Below are 17,313 nucleotides of genomic sequence, written 5' to 3' on the forward strand. Positions count from 1 at the left end.
GTCACTGGGGCTCAGGCTCTCAGCTTGTCAGGAGTATTCCGGCGCCTCTTATTGCACGTTAAGTCCGGAGTTTCCTTTATATTCTTGACGCTCAGCCCTTTAAGGGGTCGACTCTGTTGAATTGAGTTCGGCCTATGCATCGTATTCGCATGCAGCGGGCCTGCAAATAACAACTTGCGATGGGTACCTAACGGTGTCAATTAGCCCCGGAGACGTTGGTGACCCCTGTGCAGTGTGAGCTGCATTAGCTCAACTCTCGCGGCTGGGAGGATCCGAAAGGTTGCGCATCATCTGATCTCATTCCAAGTCAAGCTTGACCTTTATTGTCGCTTAGCTTGAGTCAGTCAAGTCAACGGCTCCTAGTGCCGACTCCTGCCGACCGGTGATTATCCCGTTTATGTGCAGTCTGGACTCTGGACTCCGGACATCGTGGATCCGTCAGCCCATCCCTATCCCTGATGACCGTGCTCGCCGTCCTGCGGACATACGCTCAAGCAGGCGAAGACGGTCTTGATTCGAAGACTGGCCACGGCTGAAGCAAAGCCGACAGGACTGAGCAGGTGAAGTCGCCAACCACGAAAGCCAGTCCCTACGGAAGGTTGCCGTCGTCTCGTGGTCTGGCATACGGGCTATTGCTCCCGAGAGTGCACGAGCCAAATGTCGACGATAGGGCGCCATATAGGATCGCCCAGCGAGGCTGAAGGCTGCTCCCGGATGGAAGCGAGCGAATGCAATCTCCCTGTCGTTGTACAGATCTGCAGGTCCAAGTTTCATGTCGCGATAGTCAGCTGCAGCTGGTCAGCGAAAGAGATGGTGCCAATTGACGAATCAACAGAAGCTTGGGTGTTGGAGCAGGAAGGCAGCTGAGATGGGAATCGCGATGCGGGGGAGCTCCGAGTCACCTGACGCCGTCACAAGAACTCCGACGGAAGCTCTTCCCTGTTTCTTGCCTCATTTCCATCATCTTCAGCGCCAATCGCATCATCGCTTTGCTTTTTCTGCTCTCCCTTTATTTACCCTGTGTATGATCATTCTGTATAACATATCCCGCCGCATTGCCTAGAGAACTCCGGCTTTGGACGTTCCCCGCACCTTCCCGTCAGTCCAGATTACAACCGCGTCAGAAGATCCCCAAACCGTGGCCGAGAAATAGACATCCCTAGACATCCAATTCCCTTCAAAAAGGCCCCGACCTCAGGAAAGGCCGCGGTCGGAAATTAGAGGTTTGCATCCTCTCAACTGGGTGATGCTCTGATTGAGTTAATGGTGCAATCTGGCAGTTATGTCACTCCCTCGAGTTTCATACTTGGAATCGTGGGAAACCAATCCAGCATCAGCCCGACGTCTTCAAGACCGTGAACAGAGCCCTAGGCGCGGTGCTTACCGTGAGGATGACGAAGAATCGTATCACGATCTCCCGGACGCTTCGGTAGCGTCCTCATTTCCGTCCACCACTGATCTTCGCTCCTCGCGGCATCGCCTGAACTTCAACCCATACGGCGGCTTGGGCTGGACTCAGGCTGTAAGGGACAGCGCGGATGATGAAGTTAACCCTATCCCAAGAGCTGCGTCTCTTGTTTCGAGACATAGCCAGGCCGAACGAGCGGCGGAAGCGGCACAAGCAAGGCAATCCGCCGAGTTGGACCCTGATAGCTGGGGGCATTTAGAGACGACTGGCGCTTTTGAGGTCAGCAGTGTAAAGCGAGTTGTCCAGGTGGCTGTTGCCGTGGTATACTGTTTCTTTGCCGCGGGAATAGTGTTCGGGTTCGCAGCGATCAAACCTGTGTTCATTAGCGAAGGGGTTTACAATCAATATTGTTTGGATGAAGAGGACATCTGCTATCGGCAGGAACTCAGGTAGGCACTCAAGCTTGCGCAAGGTGCGATGACTGACATTCTGCAGTCTCAACCTCATGTTCACGATCGCGGCCGTAGCCACAAATGTATCTGCGCTCCCAGTAGGGACTATTCTAGACACGTATGGCCCACGAGTTTGCGGCATTGTTGGAAGTGCTCTACTGTTCATCGGAGCTCTTCTTCTCGCCCTGGCAAACCGCCTGCCGTTCGACGCCTACGTCCCTGGTTACCTACTGTTAGCATTGGGAGGCCCCTTCATTTTCATTTCATCTTTCCAGCTTTCAAACACTTTCCCAGCGCGCTCCGGGCTGATCCTTTCTGCCCTGACGGGTGCTTTTGATGCCTCCAGTGCTCTGTTCTTGATCTTTCGGATTATAAATGAGAAGACAGATGGCGGCTTCTCGTCTCAAAAATTCTTCCTGATTTACCTTGTGGTCCCTGTACTAATAATAATCGCACAGTTTTCGGTCATGCCGAAAACCTCATACAAAACCGCTGGAGAACTTGTCCAACAGGCGGAAGATCACATTATCGCGGAGGTGACGGATCGGGTTGACGACCACATCCTCGACCGCGACGAGGGCGAGAGACAGCGAAATGATCGCCGGATGCATCGACAAGACATTGTGAGCAAGATCCAGGACCTTCTCGCCGATGATGACAACGCATCTACGGTGAATGATCTTGGCTTGGCACTACATGACGGCCGGGACGTCAACGAGAGCGAGATCAACCACACTGAGCCAAAGCCGGATGTCCCGAAAAAGCACACCACTGGCGGCGTCTGGGGTGCAATGCATGGATACTCTGCCATTGAACAGATCCGCTCCCCATGGTTCATTCTCATCACCGTATTCACTGTACTGCAAATGCTACGCATCAACTACTTTGTCGCATCGATCAGACAGCAATATGAATGGTTACTCGGCTCGGTTGAAGACGCGAGGCATATTAACGAGATATTCGATTTCCTACTGCCTCTTGGTGGCCTTTGTTCCGTTCCATTTATTGGAACCGTTTTGGACACGGCCAGTACACCCTTCGTTCTCTTCGTCCTGGCGGCAATTGCAACCTTGATCGGTGGGCTAGGCTGCATTCCCAACAGTTATCTTGCAGCTTACGCCAATATAATACTATTCGTCATCTACCGACCGTTCTACTATACGGCGGTGTCCGACTACGCCGCCAAGGTGTTTGGATTCCACACCTTCGGCAAGGTCTACGGGTTGATCATCTGCGTTGCAGGCTTAGGCAACTTTTCCCAGGCAGGCCTCGACGCGCTGACATTTACCGTCTTCGATCGTAATCCGATACCAGTTAACCTCATCCTGACTGGCCTCACGGCCGTGGCCGGGTTCACGCTCATGATATTCGTGGGGCGCAAGGCGGCCGTCATGGCGGCCAACGAATCCGGACCTGGTCCAGCGCAGGTAGAAACTTCCACCTTAACTCCGAGCTACAATGGCGTTGCGACGCAAGATTGGGAACGGCAACCTCTTCTTTCGCCGCGCTCGATACCCGCCCGGCCACGGCCGCAGTCGCCTACATACGGGAGCGTGAGGTCTCGTTGAGAAGAACCAGCATATTGTCTTCCGCACTTCCACTCCTTTACACTTTTGCGACCAAGCAAGTGAAATTGCTTAATCTCACTGGACCTGGTCGTTATCTGCGCGGACAGAAACTACGCTATAATACTATTGCTATGACTTCGATGATTGATGTCTATACGCCGTTTCAGCCTGTTGTTTGTCTTTTTTTCTTCGTTCTGCAACATTAGATTCTAGCTAGCATACTCACTCCACTGCATCTGGAGTTGTCTGGAATATAGAAATGATACTATTTTCTGGTGATGCGAAGGGGAATACTTAGTCAGGAGCCACGGTGTAGAATACTCACCCGTTGTGACTCATCGACCTTGAGTTATAAGCAGACCGGAATACTGGCCCATTGATCCTATCCTATCGACCTATTGCCCACGGAATACGAAGCCGTAAATATCAGCCCTAGCAACTGAGTTACTTACACTATATGCCCGTGCTGACAACCCAGCTTAGGCACATCCCTCCACATAGTCTCAGGTCCAACACCGGCAAAGACTATTTAGTGGTGTGCCGGTAACGGTCTCTGCAATCCGATCCATTTATCCCCATGTCATGTATATATGCCTCCAGTACAGTGGACACAGGCCGCTCGCTATACAGAGCGAATCGACAAACCGACAACTCCCACCATCCTTTTTCTTACCTGCGAAGATCCATTCTCCTGAGGGGTTATAGCGACCTTGCTTGAAGTTATGAGGGGACTAACTTTCGATGATACGTTGGTAGCGTAGTGTTTGATGCGGCCATGACTCGGAATAAGTTAGGATAGGGTAAGCAAGAAAGAAAGGACCGGTGTGTAGAGATTTTTATAGGTGATATCTGCCCTGCTTTTGTCTTTTGAAGAAACAGATGCAGAGAAGAGGAGGGCCATAGGACCATTACGTACCTATAGTAAGCATGTTGGTGATAGATAGGTTGAAGGTTACCTAGGCAGAGTATCGCGCTGCTGAACCCATCAAGATATATGTAATGGCACATAGCCGGTGGATTCGGAGTCCGTCTAACTAGGCACCAAACTTAAGAACAAACCGCGCTCGTTTTCTACTCACGAGCCGAAGGCTGTCTCCCAGAAAGGGCAATACAGACAATATCTGACACCGGCCGTTTCATTATCAAGTTGTAGTTTAATATGTAGCCACTCAAGATGATATTCTACGGGCTGGTGGCACATTTTATTCGAATATATAGATATAATTCCCTCTCCCGGGAAAAGGAGGGTCGGCTGGCTAGCCAGAAGAGGTAGTCCACGCTCCGTTTTTCAGACAGCTAGACTGGCCGGGGTACCTCGAATTGGTCAGGTCCAGATCAAGTCTTCATCTGTAGCTTGCCCTATTTCCACGGCCACGGGGTGCAGCTTTCTGACGACAGCCGGCATAGGCGAAACTCGACCTCGACCAAGGTATGGCTCTATTTTGAGCGGAACCGTTGTGGTTGAGGCAGACTGAGGCGACAACACGCAGGCGCCAATTGCCTTTCTGCTTGATGTGTTTGTCGAGCCGAAGCCGAATGGGCGTGCTTTGGAATATCTCAATTCCGAGGGGAAAGGGGAGACGGCCTCTTGAAGTGACAGTCTTTGTTCCGGTTGATCAGGTCATCTCGCAGAGTTCCCAATTCGAGTCAAGCCAGCAGGGGAAATTCGGGATTATCCACTAGAGCGTCAACCCTCACCCAGACTGTCTCTGATATACTAGCTCAGTCTGCCAAGTTGCCTTACGCCTATAATCCTCGACAGCACCCCACAGCTCCATTCCTGGCTTATCGCAAGCCATGGAGTACCATGCCACTCGAGCCAGATACTGTTTCAAGTGATTATAGGACGCAACTCTGTTGATTTCGGCGACGCTGCTGAGTGTGGCGATGAACCATGCTCGGTGAGGAGTCTGCGTTGCCGCAATCCCGCCGAGCATAAGAATCCAAAGGAGAACAGCCTGGCCGTTGGGCGTGTCCCAGAGGCGGAGAGTAGTATGGGCGGAGATTGCAGGGAGAAGTGTATTATAGAGGAGTTCGGCGACGTTTACGAGCGGCGAGCTCTGCGCCGGGAGAGGTAGGATAACCCCAACGCTGTAGATAAGGGTTGCGAGGCGGAAGGATTCGTATATGATATCCTCGGGCTGGGTGCAGATGCTGTCTTGACCGGGAAGGGCTGCACGAGGGACGGAGATGAGGTTGTAGTGGATGAGATTGCGTTGGTCGGCGACTAGGCAAGTGTCATAGCCCTTTTCACCCTTGACGTATTTGTCGACGAGGGCGATATACGTGTTCATGGCACAGATGATTTCCGCGAAGATGCGCGGAAGGCCAAGTTGTTGGAACTGAGCGTGGTACTGGTCTACCTCGGAGTCGGTGTACTCTAGGAGGTCTTGCATTGTCTTGCCCCTGCGGCTTGGCTCCAGAGGAACGAAGGGGAATACTGGGCTCCCAAGAACGGTGGTTGAGGTTACGACATCGGAGCTTGGCTGTTAGTGAGGTCGTCCATAAATAGCATGAGCCAAACTTACAAGGATATCACCGAAGCCAGACCAGGGAGCTGAATCTTATCAATTCCGCCTCGCAGGTTAATCATCTGTATCAGGCCTCCAATGTGGACGAGGTTCGGCCGAAGGCTACCATACACACCAAGCCACTGCAATCGCTGCATCGGGGCAGTAAACGGCGGGGGAGGAGACTCAGCCAAATCATCATCTGCCTTGTTATGTGCCATGCAGACGACACTCCAGATTACGGAATCGCACACCGCACGCGACGGATTGTCTATCTCCCTACTGACCAGCTTGATAGTCTCCATTTCGACTGTTTCCAGCATACGCTGCTTGCGTGCATGGAACATCTGCCGCGGAATCCAGCCGTGCAGCGCTTGAACGCGCATATGTGAGAGAGCGCCGAACAGGAATGCGGTAAAGAGCGTCTGGTCGGATAGCGACATTGGGAACCACGATTTCATGTTCGCAATGGATGGTCCGGGGGTAAGACCGGGCCAGAGGCATGATAGACCTGGCAGAGTCAGTCCAGCACTAGGGCAATATGCTAGCGAACGTACAGTACTCCTCCGAGGCCCGGATGAGCTCTGGCTCATATTTTGTAGTATAGACTCGAAATGGATCAAGGCAGCCGGCGCCGATGGCTTCGATGTATTCTCCTGGGTACAGAGGATTGGGCCCGTCTACTCCTGGTAAGCCACATCGGCAGCCCTCCTGACCATCGCATTGTTCTCGACATGTATGCGCGTTTGTAGCCGGTATAATTGTCCGAGGAACAATCGACAAAGTTGGTTCAGTCGTCTGCGGCGGGATGCAAATGGGCTGTGCGGGGTTTGCAGAGCAATTACACTCTGGAGAAGAGACAGAGGACGGCGGTGACGGACTCGACGAGGCATCGGTAGAAGGAGGATCGATCTCGACAGCGGCATCGGCGTTGGGGTCCGCGGAAGTGGCAGCCGGAGGAGGAGGAGGGTAGGCAGCCTCAACGGCGGAACCGGCTCGGTCCTTGGTCTGGGTTGAGAGCCATTTCCCAACGTGGGCGCGTACCATGCGTTTAATGTCCAGTCGCTCTGTTTCCGAGGCCGGTCGGGCGTTGATGAAGTGAATGGTGCCGTCCTTGCGGCCTTGAGGACTGGGCTTTGGAGGCATGGCTGGGCCCTGTCCGTCGACAGTCAAACTCGTCAAGAGTAGACAATCGAGCTCAGGGGCTGGATGGATGCTGGGGGCAGCATCCTGCTTTTGGAGCAGTTGAGGAGAGGAGAGCCAAGGTGAGGAGAGAAGAGGGAAAGGCAGGAAGGGTGACGTTGAAGATCAAACGGGTTTCGGACTTGCACAGAAGGAGGCCTCGATCACTTCCGCACGACGGCACGGGAGGGATCCTCTGACTGGCAGCCGGTCAATCCGCCAAATTACCGTAATTCGTCCATTTCTTCATTTTCGCCAACGTTGATCAGTGGGGGCGGAGGGCCCATAAGACACAAAGTACTGCCCGGCGCATCCCAGGCACGCTGATGATTTCACTGGTGTTTCTGCTTGCCAGGGTTCTTATAAGTATGTAGCTGGCTGACCTGCATGCCCAGGAAAATTATACTTTTGTCACGGAATAATTGCATTAAACGAGAACCTCAGCTAGCTGCAAAAGGACATCATGAAATGGTCAGTACGAACAAAAGGACGAAGTGGACTCCATGTCCGGCGGCCCGAGCAGAAGCACAAATCAACGCAGCGAGAGAGCTCTAGGGGACCCGCAAAAGGCACCAAAAGGTACAATCGGGCAGTGTCAACGCGGAATACGACTTATGCGGTGTTATTTATGTTGTCATTATGCTGCTCTATACCGCAAACATCAATCCAGCTCAATCAACGGGTACTTGCCTCCCTCCCCAGTGACCGGATCGTAGAACTTCTCCAACGCTCCCTCAACGGCCGCCATGTACCCGAGCACCTTCTCCTCTTGCCATCTCCTGCCGACCACCTGGACAGCCGTCGGCAGCCCCGCCATCTTGGCCGCATCATAGTGCTTCCAGGCACCCCGCGCCAGAGCGTGATTGGCCCCGAGCTGCTTCAGGACTGTCCTGTAAGGGGCCGGCAGGGCATCCTTCTTAGGGTCAACGTGCGACACCGGCAGTACGCCGGCGCTGTAGTCGAGCAGGTTCCAGAGGAAAGTGTATCCACACGACGAGACGGCATCCTTCATCGCCTTGTGTGGAAGGGCGGGAGTTGCGTTGACCGGGCACAGGATAAAGTCGTACTGCTGTGGCTCTGCGTCCCACCAGGCGTGCCAGGCTGAGCGGAAAGCCTCGCGCTTTGCGACCAGCTTCCATTGCTGGGCTGCACTCTTCGGGCCGAATGCCCGGATCAATGCCGCCCATTTATCGTCCCGCCGAACATACCGCACGAAGAGGTAGTAAAGGTATCGCAGAGGACGAGGCAGGTTGGCAATCAGTGAAAGTTGTGCGGCGCCAGGATCGGACGGCTCGAAGCTGTAAAAGTGCGAGTTGAATGTTTCACAGCCATCGGAGTTGAGCAGTTGAGAGGCAAGGTGAAGGCCAGTAAACGGATCCGCAGTCGCTGGAGGTGTGATCTCGACAACTTCATGTCCGGCGGCGGAGAGAGCAGCAGCGGTGGTCGCGACGGCGCGGTGGATTGCCGGCGTTGCGGGAATGACGCCTGAATTGGTCAGTATGGTACTTCACCCTGTGACAAGGACCATACCATCGTATGCCATCAACCCAACCCTCAACCTCTTGCCTTTGGCCTCGCTCTCCTCATCATCCCGCCAGACAATGGGGTGGACGGTGTAGTCGTACCTCCACGGCTTCATGCTGATGATCGACCGGGTGAAGTAGGTCAAATCATTCAACGTCCGGGCCATGGGACTGAAGACACTCGCCACACCCTCTTGCCCTGCCATGCTGGTATTGACTCCATTTTTTGGCCAGCGACCGGTGCTGCAACGAAGGGAGTAGATTCCGCTCCATGCAGCAGGGACCCGGACAGAGCCCGCAACATCCGAGCCGATGCCGATGCGACCACCCAGTGCGAGCAAAGCGCCTTCTCCGCCGGTTGAGCCACCGGGAGAGTACTGGGGTACATGAGGGTTAAGACACGGACCCCAGAGCGCGTTGTCCGACTCAAACGAGAGAAGCGTCACCGGGAGCGCCGTTTTCGCATATGGTACGGCCCCTGCAAGCTGTCAGTCTTGTCCGACAAGCACAAGGGCAATACCAACCCGCATCTTTCAAAAGTCTCACCAAGGGCCCGTCTTCCGCGTACGGCTTCCCTGCCAGGCGGGAATACCCCAGCGAGATGTCAAAGCCCTTGACCTGGATTGAGTCTTTCAACGAGACGGGGACTCCAGCCAACGGGCCCTTGAGGTTGACCTCTGTCTGGGCCCAGGTTTCCGCCTCCGGAAGCAAGATTTCCGTGATACAGTTTGTCTTCTCTTGTGCTTTCACGGCAACCTTGCCGTAGGTCCGAACAACGTCGGTTGGGGAAAGGGAGCCATTATGGACGTCTTGTACGAGCTCCTCAATTGGCTTGCTGACTATTGTTTTGTCGGCCGGTGTGAAGGCGGCATGGTACTCTGGAGGCAGAGAGGCGAACCGGGTAGCTCGTTCCTGGCGCTTGATGGTCCTACATGGGTTAGCAGCCACTCCAAAATCAGGTACCGTGGTCTTACCGGACACGGCGATAAGTGAAGTAGTCAAACGGGGGAAGCATCGCGTTCTCCGTTCAGCGCACAAGAAGCGACACTGGAAAGAGGGGTAGAGCCGGCGCTGCGCCCTTTATATGCGTGCGGAGGATGCGGAGATGCCAGCGATAAGTCCCGCCGATAAGCGCCTCGGGGCACCAACCGTCAAGATCCGGGGTTCCAACGGTCAAACGAAGTTGAAGAATTCGGTGCTCTCCTTTTGAGAATGAGCGGAAAGACTTGAGGATATCTCTCTTTAAGTGATATCGTGGAGAAAAGAAGATTTCTCCCAGCGATACCCGACTCGAAGCAAACGGCTGGTTCCTAATGCGGAAGGTCCTGCCGGCGAGGGTCGGGGATTCTAGTTCCGCTGCTCGGTTGGAGTTGTTCTTCAACTCACTCTCCAAGTACCTTACGAAACTGACAACGGACGTCGCTAATGTTTTGTGAACTGTGTCTATCCTCGAGTGTCTTCTATCATCATATCGCATATTCTACCATCATCATGCCTTTGAAGACCTCGAGACCAGCACGATTCCAGGCAGCTCCCCACCCGAGCCCACCAATATCTGCTTTGATCATCATGGCCATCAAGAGCACGCCCAATTCCTTTCAACCAGAGCCGCCCAAGCAATCATCAACTACGGGCCGACAACCCTCAACTCAGCCCGCCTGCAACCAATTATGCGCACATAACCACCAGACCACGGCCGCGACAGCCGCAATGAAGATCCCGATCAATGCAAATCACACACCTCCATAACGCGCTCTTCCGTCGTTTTCGCTGTTGGCTGGTGAGCCAGTTATCTCTGCGTCATGGATACATCAGTTGCGACATATTGGAGCTGGGGTTGGGAATTGAGGGCGTACGGATGCTACTTTTCCTTTGTTGGGGAACGCACTTCCTCGTCTTGATGAACGGCGCCCGAGAAGCGCTGCCAGAAAAAGGGGTCTCGACAAGGGCCATTGCGTGGAGATTGGTAGATAATTCGTACCGGTACGAATTCGAGATACTGGAGACGTGTCAACTCAGAAGGTGATTCGTTCTGCTATATACGCGGCTATCTGATCTGTACGCGTCGTCTGGTAGGATTCTGGCCTGAGGTAGGTAATAAGTCGCGTCCGCGTGATGAACGAACAACGACAAGAGGGCGCCAGGCCGATGCGATTCAACAATCGACTGTCAACTGGTTGGACAGACTGCACAGCGGACCCATGTCTATCCCCAGATCGGTCGGTTGAGAGAGAACGCACGCGCGAAGCCGAGGCATTGTTACTATAAACCACGACCAAACCCAAAGCGCGAGGGAATCTGCAGCTCCGCATGCTCCCTACACTCCAGCCATCAGGCACAGTAGCGTGCACATTCTAGAGGTAGGTCTGGCCGTCAACTTTCAAGGTTGGGCATTCCTACCGGCGACCCACTTCTGCATGCAATGCAAGGCACTTGCAGGGTCTTGACCATGTCTCTGGAGTCTAAATTGTATGAGTTGGGGAACTTCAGCGGATAGTTCGTGATACCTGCCAAATTGCTGCTTCACACTTCAATCATCCGGCACGATCTCCATCTGATCATCTGAAGATCGGGCCGAGCATTCGGTGCAACTTTCTCCAGTTTACCACCTAACATTCTTCGCGACGTCAAAGTCAAGATAGTACGGAGTATACATCATAATCATCAGTCATATACCGCATTAGTAAGTACATCTCCCTATAATAAGCCATAACCATCATGTGCGTGAATCATAATCATAAGCATAAAAAGAAGCCCTAGTCCCATGCATTCGGCAGGAATACCCAGCCCAACGATCTCGCTGTCCATCTCTCCAAGCAGTACTCGCGAGAGTCTCAAGCTCAAAGCCATCACTCTGTCGTCGGGTCGTCATCACTTTCAGAGCAAGGCAAAGTCCAAACCACCCATCCTCAAACCCATCGCCCTCAAACCCATCGCCCTCAAACCCCTCCATAAACTCAAGCAACATAAACCCTCCTCGGCCTCCTCACACTCCCCCCACCACTCCGACTCCTCCGCACATAATCCGCATCCCCATCCCCATAAACCGGACTCCGTCGCCTCCGGCGATGCCGCACCGTCTCAGACGTAGAAGCAGGATACCCCGGGTAAATCGGCGCGCCCGTCTTCTCGGCCTCGTGGATCGTCCGCTGCGTCATGCAGCTCCGCCACAGCCAGATGAGCAGCAGCGTGCCGGCGATCGACCCGATCACGATGCCGGCTATGGCGCCCCCGCTTAGGCTGTTCGGGCAGTTGCAGGATGTGGTTGTTTGGCGGGTGTTTAGTGTGGGTTGGTTTGGACTTGAGGGTTTTGAGGTGGTGAGGGTGGTGAAGAGCTGGAGGGGGGACAGGGCGAGTGGGAGGGGAATCGGGGCCTGGAAAGGGATGTTAGCGACGGCATTTGTCTTTTAGGATGAGGGTGAGGATGGGGATGGGGATGGATGGAGATGCGGAGTGAATGCGACGGGATGGTCCAGCAGAACCCCGGTTCATGGCATGCATGGCATGGCTCGCCACGCAGTCCCAGGTCCCAGAGCGCAACTGCATAGACTGGATCGGTGGAAAGCAGCCGCCGCAATCCATGGATAGGCCGGGGGTAGAGGATGTATACTCCGTCAGGTGCATTGCATGTATACATACCATCTCGAAGTCAACAGCCGCAGCCACAGAAAAGTCTGTTTTCAATGGAGGCTCAATCAATGCGATCGCAATTGCCCCTACATCGATCGCACAGCACTAGAAGAAAGATATCTCACATCTGAAAGTCGCGGGGCTGGGCCTGATATCATAATTCATATACCTGCGTGCGGACTGTTGCGCGGACCCGCTCATTCTGACGTCAACCTTACCCTAGCACAAGCAGGGCCTCTGTTCGACTTCTACATCGCGCCCCGCTCGATCAAGTAAGACCAAGTAGTCTAAGATGCTGATCATGGCGGAAACGAGAAACGCGGAGCCAGCAAGCAGGATTCGTTCTCCTTCGTCCTCCAGGCTCCGTAAGGTCGTTGCATTGAGCCAATGGCAGGGCCAGGAGTTTGATCCCGGAGCCGAGGTGCTTTTACCTACTCCAACGGAGCAGGTGAGTGCAGTGCGGAGGTAGGGTCGGGACTTCGGATGTTTTTTGACGTGTGAGGTTTTGTGTCATCGTGGCTGGCGGGTGCAGTAACGCAGTTGTAGCGGGAATTGGAACATTGTTTCGTTGTCCCTTGCGTCCCTGTTTAGTATGCATGGGCTAGGGACCGGCCTAGGATGGTTAGATACCATGTTTGTTCCTTTATAGAGAAAGCAGAGGTGTACGTCGGTAGTGGTGCTGTACAAGAGTCCTCTCGCGGATTCTCGGTGGTTGGCAGAGTAGAAATAGAAATTGCAACTAAGATGAACCGAGCCCGCTAGATACAACGCAAAGCAAAGCAGCAAATGGAACTAATAGAATAAAATAAGCAAAAGGAAGCATATGCAAGAAACCCTCATAACGCCCTCTAGCCTTTGTCGTGTCGTGTCCTGTCGGTTCGGTCATGTCATGTCGTCGTGAGTCGTGAATGTCTCCGTGATCAAAATCAAGTCTGCGTCTGAGTCAAGTTCTGTAGACCCCGCTGCCCGTGTGAGATCTGAAGTGCCATCAAATGTAGGCATCGCTGCCGACACCAAATCCAACAAACGCCTGTCCAAAGCGTGAATCCTACTAAACAGCTCGTAATGTCGTTTCGCGTGGAAATCTCCATAAGCCGGACTCCGTGCCAAACACCTAGAATGTCAGTACATATAACATTACTACAATCCGATCGCGCATGATCATCGATCATACATCGCCGATCTCCGGCCGTACTCCGCTTCAATGATACCCGGGGGAACCGGGCGCCCGGCGCCATGCACAGCGTGAGTCGACCACCGCGGCGGCTGAAAATCGCCTACGGACGCAAACCGCGGCCGTCGATAGGATCCCCCACTGCCGCCGCCGCCACCCCCGCTACCGCTTGGATTGGGCGTCTGGCTCCCGCGGTAGCCGCTCCTGCGCGGGTCGTCCATGACATTTGCGTCTAGTTCGGGTTGCACCTGGACCTGCGGGTGGACCATATATGCTGGGCCTGGGTTGGGGACGTTCACGAAGCGCGGGTGGATGGGGTGGATGGGGTGGGGGTGCGCGTGGCCGTAGACCGGGCTTGTCGGGACGGTCGCGGACTCGCGGAAGACGGGCTCGGCGTAGCTGGGTGATGGGCCGGGCGTGCGCGACTGGCGCACTTCGTCAATGTACCCTCTCGGGTGGCGAGGACCGCGGCCGCTATCGGAGTCGTAGGGTCTGTTGGAGCTTGGGTTGAATGCCTCGCGGTATGCGTAGCGGCGTTGCGAGTCTGGGGATAGTTCGCGGTGTGGTCGGCGGGAGTATGCTTCGTGGGAATGTCGGCGGGCGTGGGGCGCGTGTGGGGGAGATAGGTTGCGGCGGTGGCCGTAGCCTGGCGAGAAGGATTCCTGGGTGGCTGTGCCGGAGTCCTCGGATGATGCGTCGGAGGAGCTATGGCCGTGGATATGCTCGGGGCTGACGGGTCGGGAATAGGTCTTGCGTTCGCGGCCTCGACCCTTGGCTGCATGGTTTGGTAATGTCGGCGGAGAGGGGGCGCGCGGGGAGGCGTATCCGTTCACGAACTCCGCCGAGCGACGGGGCAGGCTGTTTTGCGGCTTGTGCGAAGGTTGAGGGACCTCGGCGCTCTGGCGTCTCTGATGCCGGCGGGTGGGCTGCGCATCGGCGGGTACGGAGTAGCGGTAACTCGATGCTCGTGGGTGGTGGTTCTGTATGAACTCTTCTTCCTTGGGTGTCGTAGCCTCCGGATAACTGAACTGGTTGTGGTATGTGCCAGTCTTCGCCGCCGAGGCCTCTTTCTGAGCATTGAACTGGTTGTTATATGGGCTGGACTTCGGAGACGTGTTGATGAGGTTTTTTTTCCAGTAATCGAATTCAAACTTCTGGCTAACCGCCTCGTGCCACTGGATCATCTCTGGGTCTGGCTCAGCCGGAAACGCATCGCGGGGGATCGTCTTTGGAAACAACGTGCCGTTAGGGCTGAAAATGTCCCACCGCTCCACTGCGTTCTGCAGGTAAGAAACATGTTCGTCCGGGTCTAGCAAGAGTTGGATCGTCTGCCATCGCACGAAGCCGTGGGGTTGCAAAGCGGGGATCGACGGAGGCTTGTACGGGTCGGTGGAGGGCTGTATGCTGTGGAAGCACCCGAGGCGCTGGTATATGAATGATAGAGCAGATGGTTTGGTCTCAAGGAAGAGGACATCGTAGTTGCCGCCGACTTTTCGATAGAACTGCGCCAGTCGTTCAGGGGTGAGGTCGTGGATGGCGACGTTGTCAAACGTGGTCTGCCGCAATCATAGGTAAGCCTTCCGAATAATTTGAAAGTTCTATCCGACTCACATACCATCATCTGAGCAATCCCCAGACAGAGCTGCTCGAGCAGAGACGACGGGCTCTTATCGGGGTTGATCAACGCGCCCCAAAACTCCGCCTCATGATCGTAGGCGAAGGCCATGTTCGGACAGGCTTCGAGATACAGCGCAGGCATCTGACAGCAGCGACTGTCGCATTGATATACCACCGTAGACACAGACAAGAGGCAAGGTGGATCAGCCGTCTCAGAGAGAGGCTGAGGTGATATAGACGGAGGTCCGTCTTCTGACAGGCATCATTGTCTGGCGGTCAGGCACCCATCGGCGCTGCTGCTGCTCCACTGCGGGGGAGCCCAACTGGACAACTCAAGCCACCGCGACAAAGCGCTGAAGACTTGAAACCATGCCAGTCGCATGATTGGGAGCTTAAAGAGCCCAATGTGCTTCTATGCATGTTGTCCATCCGCGTCTTTGTGGCCATTAAGAACCGGTTCGAGAAATGACAGTGCATGCGACTGCACGTTTATCAGAACCTCTGGCTCGGAGTAACTGGGACTATATCTGCTATATCCGATTGGATGAGCTAATTGATAAAGCTGGATGATGTCTAGACGCTTGCCCGTCCCCGGCTCTCATATGGAACAGCCACAACTAACATCCCCGCTACTAAAAATATCATCCCACTCACGTACACGGGCAGGGTGCTCTGGAGGTCCGTCATGAGGGCTACCACAGGCGCCAGAATCCCGCCGAGCCTGTTCGATGCACTGACGAGCGCGTTGCCGGTTCCACGGTTTCTGCTCTCGAATATCTCCGGTGTGTACGCGTACAGCACGGCGTAGACAAGGCTGCTGTTGAAACCGTAGGCACAGTTCCAGCCTAACAAGGCTGAAGAGGTAGTAGCGCTGGTGGATGCAAGGAGGCAGATCCCTGTCATTATGGTCGCCAGGGTAAGCGTGCCTTTGCGCCCGAATTGTGGCATCTCCACCATCACACCACCAACAAGACTGCCTGGGATGGATGCCACCGCGATGATCAATGAGTTGCGATATGTTAAGTACGTTGAACCATCGCCGAACTCAATGCCGCGCTCATGCTGGAGATACGGCAAAAAGGCGTTGTACAGAGGGAACGCAATGCCAATCAACCCCCAGATAATGATCATCAGTGTCGTCGCCAGGCCGCGGCGTCGTGTGGAAAACAGCGATCGAATCTGCGTCATAGAGAAAGGCTCTAGGAAGATTTTGAGCCGGTCGCGAGCGCTTAATCCTTGCCGGTGGTACTTTCCTCTTTCATAGCCATCTCCGCTGTCGGAGCAGTCGTGAAGCTCATCTGTGGTTAAGTTGCAGCTCTTGCCGTTGCGTTTCGCTACCTCATGAACAACGGCTACAGCGTGGTAGTGCTCTCCTTTGCCCATGAGGAATTTTGGCGACTCAAGGAGGGTAAAGAGGAAATAACGGGTGATGCTCATCAGCAGAGCCAATCCGCCCATGGCCGCAATGAAGTACCGCCAGCCCACATTACCAGCTCTGGTGCAACCATCAGCTGAAGGACAGGTGTAGCCACCCACAAGTGGCCATGCGACGAGATTTGCGAGGAGTTGAGCCAGAGCCCAGTTGATTGATAGGACAGTGAGTAGATACTGATGTGATCCAGGCAAGAACTCGAGAAAGATGGCCGAGTCCACGGGGAGATTTCCCCCGACGCCTATCGACCAGAGGGCGGACAGTATACACACTCCGGCGAAGCTAGAAGCCGCAGCCGCAGCCAGACTGAAGACGGCCGTGATTCCGATCGTCATGTTGAAGGCCATCCTTCGTCCGAAGATATCGCAGCCGAACCCCCAGAACAGCGCACCAACCAACAGGCCCATGTTCTGTGCCAGCAAAAGAATAGGTGGTTGGGAAACGTCAAACTCGTATGTGACAGGAAGGAGGATCAAAGACGTCACGATCGGCCATAGATTGTCGCAGGCCCATCCGAACCCGACAACTCCAAATAGCTGCCATTGGTATCGTCCCATGCCAATTTCCTGAATAGCGCGATTCAGTATATTCACATTGAGTTTGTAGGCGCCTGACGCATCGAGATCTGCACAGCGGTTCAAGGGGGCCGACTCGGGCACGGGCGCGAGCTCAGGACTTGGGGGCTCGGAATCATCGTGGTCGGGCATCTTGGTATATGATTTGACTATCTGGAAGCTAGTTACGGTGAAAGCATGTCGAAGTGGTCTGGATATGGGAGGAGTTTCCTAGATCCACGTCACGATTAGCTTGAAGCTGC

General features: G+C 54.5%; 5 protein-coding genes across 5 annotated transcripts; 1 reads left to right on the forward strand and 4 right to left on the reverse strand.

The window, feature by feature from the left end:
* Window positions 1-1,282: 1,282 nt before the first annotated feature.
* DSM5745_10689 (putative MFS transporter Fmp42) lies at window positions 1,283-3,428 on the forward strand (the record flags this gene model as incomplete). Its single annotated transcript, XM_026752705.1, has 2 exons — window positions 1,283-1,857; window positions 1,904-3,428. 2 exons carry the CDS (start codon window positions 1,283-1,285, stop codon window positions 3,426-3,428), a joined length of 2,100 nt encoding a protein of 699 aa, XP_026598723.1.
* A 1,694-nt stretch (window positions 3,429-5,122) lies between these two features.
* On the reverse strand, window positions 5,123-7,084 carry DSM5745_10690 (uncharacterized protein; the record flags this gene model as incomplete). Its single annotated transcript, XM_026752706.1, has 3 exons — window positions 5,123-5,909; window positions 5,957-6,449; window positions 6,496-7,084. The coding sequence occupies 3 exons, from the start codon at window positions 7,082-7,084 to the stop codon at window positions 5,123-5,125; spliced, it is 1,869 nt and encodes a 622-aa protein (XP_026598724.1).
* A 697-nt stretch (window positions 7,085-7,781) lies between these two features.
* On the reverse strand, window positions 7,782-9,658 carry DSM5745_10691 (putative acetamidase; the record flags this gene model as incomplete). The annotated part of the gene is made up of 4 exons (XM_026752707.1): window positions 7,782-8,605; window positions 8,651-9,121; window positions 9,168-9,571; window positions 9,618-9,658. The coding sequence occupies 4 exons, from the start codon at window positions 9,656-9,658 to the stop codon at window positions 7,782-7,784; spliced, it is 1,740 nt and encodes a 579-aa protein (XP_026598725.1).
* Window positions 9,659-13,155: 3,497 nt separating this feature from the next.
* On the reverse strand, window positions 13,156-15,173 carry DSM5745_10692 (uncharacterized protein; the record flags this gene model as incomplete). The annotated part of the gene is made up of 3 exons (XM_026752708.1): window positions 13,156-13,387; window positions 13,448-15,003; window positions 15,063-15,173. 3 exons carry the CDS (start codon window positions 15,171-15,173, stop codon window positions 13,156-13,158), a joined length of 1,899 nt encoding a protein of 632 aa, XP_026598726.1.
* A 464-nt stretch (window positions 15,174-15,637) lies between these two features.
* Window positions 15,638-17,203, reverse strand: DSM5745_10693 (putative sugar transporter; the record flags this gene model as incomplete). The annotated part of the gene is made up of 2 exons (XM_026752709.1): window positions 15,638-15,644; window positions 15,723-17,203. 2 exons carry the CDS (start codon window positions 17,201-17,203, stop codon window positions 15,638-15,640), a joined length of 1,488 nt encoding a protein of 495 aa, XP_026598727.1.
* Between the last annotated feature and the right edge of the window lie 110 nt (window positions 17,204-17,313).

Source organism: Aspergillus mulundensis (genome assembly GCF_003369625.1).
Source record: "Aspergillus mulundensis strain DSM 5745 chromosome Unknown scaffold_16, whole genome shotgun sequence".
Taxonomy (NCBI): domain Eukaryota; kingdom Fungi; phylum Ascomycota; class Eurotiomycetes; order Eurotiales; family Aspergillaceae; genus Aspergillus; species Aspergillus mulundensis.